General features: G+C 33.6%; 1 protein-coding gene across 1 annotated transcript; it reads right to left on the minus strand.

Moving 5' to 3' along the window:
- Window positions 1-1,752: 1,752 nt before the first annotated feature.
- LOC116352611 lies at window positions 1,753-5,045 on the minus strand. Its single transcript, XM_031785338.1, has 11 exons — window positions 4,688-5,045; window positions 4,358-4,617; window positions 4,138-4,288; window positions 3,925-4,053; window positions 3,779-3,864; window positions 3,608-3,674; window positions 2,908-3,505; window positions 2,442-2,636; window positions 2,267-2,352; window positions 2,001-2,200; window positions 1,753-1,923 (listed from the first exon to the last, which is right to left on the minus strand). The coding sequence occupies exons 1-11, from the start codon at window positions 4,778-4,780 to the stop codon at window positions 1,824-1,826; spliced, it is 1,965 nt and encodes a 654-aa protein (XP_031641198.1). The 5' UTR covers window positions 4,781-5,045; the 3' UTR covers window positions 1,753-1,823.
- Window positions 5,046-6,850: the final 1,805 nt, after the last annotated feature.

Here is a 6,850-nt window from a genome sequence, read left to right on the forward strand (position 1 = left end):
TAGTTGAAAACTTCTTCAAACTTCTTCTTGAACTGCTTGCTATCTCTTAAGCAAACACGCTGCCAATGTACTTGGAAGTAATGCTCGATGTATCGATGTATAAAAGAATTTCAGACCCCCAGGAGTCCGCTGACAAACGAAGCGATTTTTATCAAAGTCGTACGACTTGAACTCGAGTTATGTAGGTAATTTTGTCTGAAAATTCAAGAAAATACATAGAAATATGGTAGTTTGCTGCACCAGAGCTTCTCTTCACAAGGTTAATCCAGTTCAAGGTTCTGGCTATGTCTTTTTGAAATTTTAATCAAAATTGTAGGGCTTGAACTCAAATTATAACGTACAATCAAGTTGTCATCAGATTTTCATACAATTTTTTGATGATATATCAAAATAAACTGTGGTTATTCAAGACCATAAGAACAAAATTAAAATTCGATAAATTGATTGGTTGTCTGTAATTTCTATAAGTAAGAAATCATTTGAGTTGTAATTGCTGTTTAAAAATGTAAAATACTAATTACCAAAAAAAAAAAAAAAAAAAGTGAATAAAACTCTGAACAGCTCGAATATTTTGTACCTTTTAATATTTTATCTCTCTTGAGCGTAGAAGAAAGTTGCTTCGGTCCCGTGAGATTCTCTTAAATAAAGGTTTTTTGTAATTAAATCAGTCTGAGAATAATAAAGTTTGAAACTTTTTCCAATGGAATTCAATCAAAGTATGGTATTTTTTCCTTCTTTACCCAAAACTAATCATTTCCAACATGAAGCCATCACTTGCCGCTTTATAGAATATTTCGTTTTAAATGATTAATACTTATTAATGGTTAATGGTTTGTTTGAACGCAAATTATATATGTACGAGTTCATAATGGTTTTTTTTTTCTTACCATTATGTTGTCCCATTGTGTGACCAACATTTTGAGGACGTACAACCTTAAATTCTCATTTAAAAAAAATGGAAAATGACATTTTTCAGTATTGAAATGATTGAAAATGACAAATTATGGCAGCGATTCCAATCGATGTATATTTTAAACAGAAGTTAGATGAAATCAGTATCACTGAAAACCGTGTTTTTCACCTAAGTGTAGTAAATATTCGCGATAGAACAAGCATCGTCTCTGAACAAAGCAAATGAATTATGCTGTTCTCCAATATTTGATTTCCATCGTTGGCATTCACATTCGACGTGGGTTTAAAATGTCATTATGTACAACGTGGATGTACATTGTACGTCAGTTCATGCATTCATACCAAAAAGTAAACGGACTATTCACAACGCACATCATACAATTTGAAGGTTTACGATAACATAGCCAAAAACATAAAAGCAGAAAATGCAGAATAATAACAATAGTATTATCGTTATTATACATCGTGTGATAACAAATCTTTGGTCGACCATTCTGTCGACCATTCTGTCGACCATTTCTACTCTTTGTTTTCGATTGAATAGAGAGCAACAGAGGAAAAATAGAGGCAAAGTGAGGCCAGAGCACATACGGCTTTTGTATTTGTGTAATTATGTTTGATTGTATGAATGTGCGGTCGAATGCTACTGTTGTCATTATTGTTCCGCTTTATCCGATGTCGGCTGTTCGGTTGCCCATTCGATTAGTCCATTTTGTGATGGTGACTTTTTTTTGTCTGAACATTCTATCCTGTAATTGTGCATGACACCATCGCATTTAATAGCCTTTAATAGACGAAACATAATTGATTTCTTTTACAGTTTTTTTTTTTTTAATTGCATTTCATTTATTTCGTTTTAGCAAAATTGTTGATTCATGAAACATATTTTCTGGTTTGGTTTTGTTCGATTGCTATCCTTGAATGGATGCAGAGAAGCAGTTTATTTCTTCGCCAATATCGTAACCACAATCGTCAAAAAGTCGCACATAAATCGATCGGTCATTGATTTTCCTATTGGACATTTTTTTTAAAAATCATTATTTCACAGTCACTCGAATTCCATTTATACATTATTTGTATATACTTACGCCACTTCAGCCAAGAAAAATGTTTGCGGTAGTTTTTCTTTGACATAATTGACCAATTCGGATTCAGTGCAATTTTGATTACTTACATTGGTAAATGTAAAAAGCACTGATTGAAATGGGAATTTGTCGCATATGTTTGTCCACTTGTAAATGTTTCTCATTAAAACTATATGCGTTGTACCATAATCAAGTAAAAATACCTGAAAAAAACATTTTTGCATATTTTATCACAAAATTATAACTAAAAAAAAGGTGAGATTATTTACCGTAATTCGTTGCTGAACACAGTCCAACACTCTGGCTCGATAAAAGAAACCATTTTCCAGTAATACCAAAACCAATTCCGATTTTTCTGCCAATATGTAATAGAAAACGATAGCGAATTACTTCGTGTGAGCTCACAAATCAATAACTTTTTCATAGACAGATGAAATATTTTACCTGGTATCTGGGTGTATTGTTTGTACTCGTAATGTGCTCGACGTACGTTCAATTGCTGCTCAAAGTATTGCAGTCCATTGAATTCTCTTCCCAATTGACCATAGAATTCATTGGCATTCAGCACAAATGTCGGTAGAATGGTAGTCTGGTCGCCAACATTGGGTACTTTAAGGTGGCTGTGATGGCTTTGAAAATCTGATGGATAAACACATACACACACACATATATATATATAATGGTGCAAATAAAAACATTATACCAAAATGAATACAAAAAAAGAACCGAAAAGCAAATTGAACGAGTTATGTGATTTTTCCTGTGCGTGCATGCACACAGCACAATTTTAAATGATGCAATCGAATGCTGCATTATTAACGAGTTGGATTTACTAGAGAGAGAGAGAGAGAGAGAGAGAGAGAGAGAGAGAGAGAGAGAGAGAGAGAGAAAGAGGAATGGAAACACTTACAGTATGTTGTTTCGCATTGCGTCTTCATTGGGCGAACGCTTTTAAATGTCAATGATGATTTTGAGCCGGGTGATTGTTGTTTCTGTTGCCAGTCCCGCCAATCACTCACTGAACAATATGGCTGAGAAGGGACATTGATGATGTTTGTCTGTCGTTTGTTGGCTACTACAACTGAATGTATGTTTGATGCGAAATCGTTCAAACGATTTTTAATTGAAATTGATTTTTCGTCGATTCGCAACGGTTGTTGCTCTGTATCAAGTGCTGAACCAGCAACACCACCGGCTGCTCCATTTGCATCATCGTTATACTCATCGTTGTGTGTCGTTGTGTTGTTGCGGTGTGATGTTGCGAATGCATTGCGAAATTCGTTCAATTGAATGTCATTTGATGTATTGTCATTGAGATCATAATTGGAATTATTAATAGGATTTGGTATGTGCACTGATTTTTTCGATTGAACTTCCGTTGCCATATTCCATTTCCATTTCAGTGTTTCATTTATTGTTTGTTCAAGATTTGAACCGACATCATTTTTAACTACATCCAAACCATTTACCAGCTCACCACTATCCACGTCATCTAACGAATTTGAATCCTAACACAATTTAAATATATTAAATTCAATGAATATTCGATCGAGAAAAACAAAGAGAGAGAAAAAACAAACAAACAAAATGTGTGTTCTTCTACTATTTACCATATTTTCATTGAATCCAGCCAAAAACGGATTTGTTGAATAAATATCGATGTGAAGCATTTGGCTGCTACATTCACATGGAAGAAAAATATACGTGAACAATAATAAATAAATATGATGAAATCAATGTCAATGGATGTATAGATGTGGATTTAATAAAGGATCACTTACTTGCTTTCAGCGGTTTTACAAATGCGATATTCAAATATTTGACCTTTCAGTGAATCGCACAACGATTCCATTTTTTCTGATCCAATCTATGCACAAAATAATTTAAATCAATTGATTGTTAATTTGAAATTTTAATTGATTCATACCTGATTGATTTTGCAGAGGAATGCACAAGGTGGAAGTGATTTAATATCGGCTGGTAGTTTTTGAAAATTATAATCCTCAAGATCAATCATTTCACCCGTATCGATCAAGCGGATACGTAACGCAGCCGTCTGGAATGAATATTAGCCATTGAAAATGAAAAACGTGTCCTCGTAAATGACGTTTTGATGATGTTACAGAAAAACAAATCATACCAATGAATCGAAAATGAATTTTGCACGATGCACTTTCGAATCGATTTTGATGCCAAAAATGTCATTCAAACCAAGCGAACTAGAACCATTCGAATCGACTTCTTGAACCATGGACTGCTTCCAAAAATGTTTCAATTGCGAGAAAATTTCGCTGGAAAATTACAATGCACACATTATTTAAAATGTACAATAAACTTTGTTCGTGCAACAAAAAACTCACCCATTTATATCGATAACATAGCAAATAAACTGTTGTGCATCGACAATATGAGTAATTTGACATTTATTGTTGGCAAATTCTTTTTGTGTGTGACATTCTTCCAACGATGTGGCTTGTTCATCAAAATGGGCAAAAACAATGTCAACGTCTGAATTAAAATTTTTCAAAATGTCATGAAAGTTTTTCATTGTTGTTTTCATCGTTTGAAACTTCGATTTGTCGTTTTGCAATTCATTTTCACCAGACACAATTGAACTTATCTATATAACAATAAGGTGCAATACACTTAAATATCAATGAAAAAAAAAAGCAAATGCATCTTCAACTTACGACTTGATCGAAAAGATTGATGTTTTGAGCGGCCGTTTTGAGCTCTTCTTCGAATTCAACAAACGAAAATGTTTCCTCCAATTCCGATTCCATCGATAAAACTGATATTTATTTTCAAATTCAAAATAATCAATGTTTGACCGATCGATGAATGCGCAAAAAAAAATTTGCTTGTCAAAAATTGTTGAGCTAAATATTATGTCAGTTCATTTGATGTACGTACAGCAAGCGAAACGAAAAGAAGCGGCGAATGTTATTGTAAAATGGTTGACGCTGACAACACAAACATGTGAACCGTTTACATAAGACAAAAACAATCAGTTGAAATTAGTCGAGAGTTGTGTTTATATTAGTCGCTGGATGAGAACGATAATCTCGAATGTGCGATGCGATGTGCCGATGTATTGGTGCAAATTGAATCACTTCAACGATATTATCGTTTCAAGTGGCTGTCGAATTCGGAATATACAGTGATACAATTAAGAATGAGATAGAAAGAGAATAGAGCGATCGAAATGAATACACAATGCACAGCAGCTTCTTGGGTCTGAAATTCTAATGACAGAGTAAATTGTATGCGTTTTTGTATTTGTTAGTGTGTATAACGTCGAAGAAAATACAAAAGAAAATGTCAAACTAAAACCATGTGAAATTAATTGTATGCAAGCGTGTTAACGAAAAACTTTTTTTTGCCACATACACCATCGATCGAAGCGTTCATCCACTTCAATGAGTAACATTGTGATGAACGAGTGAAATATTTGGCGCGACAGCATTGTTGCGAATTTTGTAACTCTTTCTCTATCTCATGAAACACAACACTCGAATGTTTTTCTCTTTGTATGAGAAATCGAAACCGATGAAGGAATTTTGCGCCAAAATTTGTGTGTATGTACGTATGTCATTCGTGCATTAAATGGCACATTGAAAATGTTATTAAATTTCTTGGTGAAACTATTATTTTCTCCGAAAAGTGTAATTGAGATTTGGTATTTGCGTGCCTGCTTTTGTGTGAGTGCATCGTCTTGAATTCGGGTTTGATTGTACCGCCTGGCATGTGTTTATTAAATGTTGACTGTACCACACACGATTCACTGGAAATTTGTCGTTGCAATTGACAAATATAAAATTGGATTTCACGCATTGCACTAGTGCTCACTGCTCATACATTGAAATCGATACGGGTGAGGATGATAATGATGATGGCAACAACAACCAAAATTGAACATGCTTTTTAATCTAAGAGCATGGTCATTTTATGCTATTCAAAATAGCTGCATGTATATATAAGTTGAAGTTCTCGTCGAAAATATTCTGCGCTGAGTTGTTTCACATGCCAATATTGAATTTGATCCGATAATTTTGTTGCATTTGTTGTTTCAAGTTGCCACATCAAAACAAACAAACTAATTACATGAATTCAACAAAGTGAGATAAAAAAAACCATCGACCGAATATAGAGCATTGAAATAGAGAGCGAGAGAAATAGGATAACGATAGCAACATAACGACCAAATTGCAGTACATATGCTTTTCATTAATACGAGAACAAAACCAACAGCAACTATTTCCTTGTTATTTGTTCCATAATTCGATGTTCACAGTTAAATCGTTTATTTCGAGGTATTTTTGATTGGTGTTTACTGCTTATTCTATTAGATTTTCATATTCGCTTTAAAATGTGATAGCTAAAATTGAAAACAAAAAAAAAAATATATCAGAGTGTGTTCCGGCAAAAATCCTTTGAAATTATAATTTGTACGCCCAATAGAATGAAATGTCATACGAATGGGTTTGAGAAACATTTATCATAAAAATCAAACAAAAAAAAATCGTACAGCGGGTATGTGTATCGATTTGCAAACAAAATCGCGTTGGCCAAGATGTGATATCGCATTCAGTCCAGATGAATAATTTGTATATATCGAGCATTGCTTCGTAATTTTATTTGTGAGAGGGCGGTGAAAGAATCAAAACGGGTAAAAAAAAATCAGCATAAAAACAGATATCCAATTAATTTTACTTTAATTCGATTTATTTTATTGTTTTGGATGTTTTATACTGTACTCCGTACAGTTTGTTCATATTTCATGAGCAGTCCTGTTTTGCACTTTTCGGCGATCCCTCTCTTTATTTCAATTCTTTTTTTTTCTCGTTGTACTT

Source organism: Contarinia nasturtii, unplaced genomic scaffold (assembly GCF_009176525.2).
Source record: "Contarinia nasturtii isolate CC-2019 unplaced genomic scaffold, AAFC_CNas_1.1 Cnas_scaffold_78, whole genome shotgun sequence".
Taxonomy (NCBI): Eukaryota; Metazoa; Arthropoda; class Insecta; order Diptera; family Cecidomyiidae; genus Contarinia; species Contarinia nasturtii.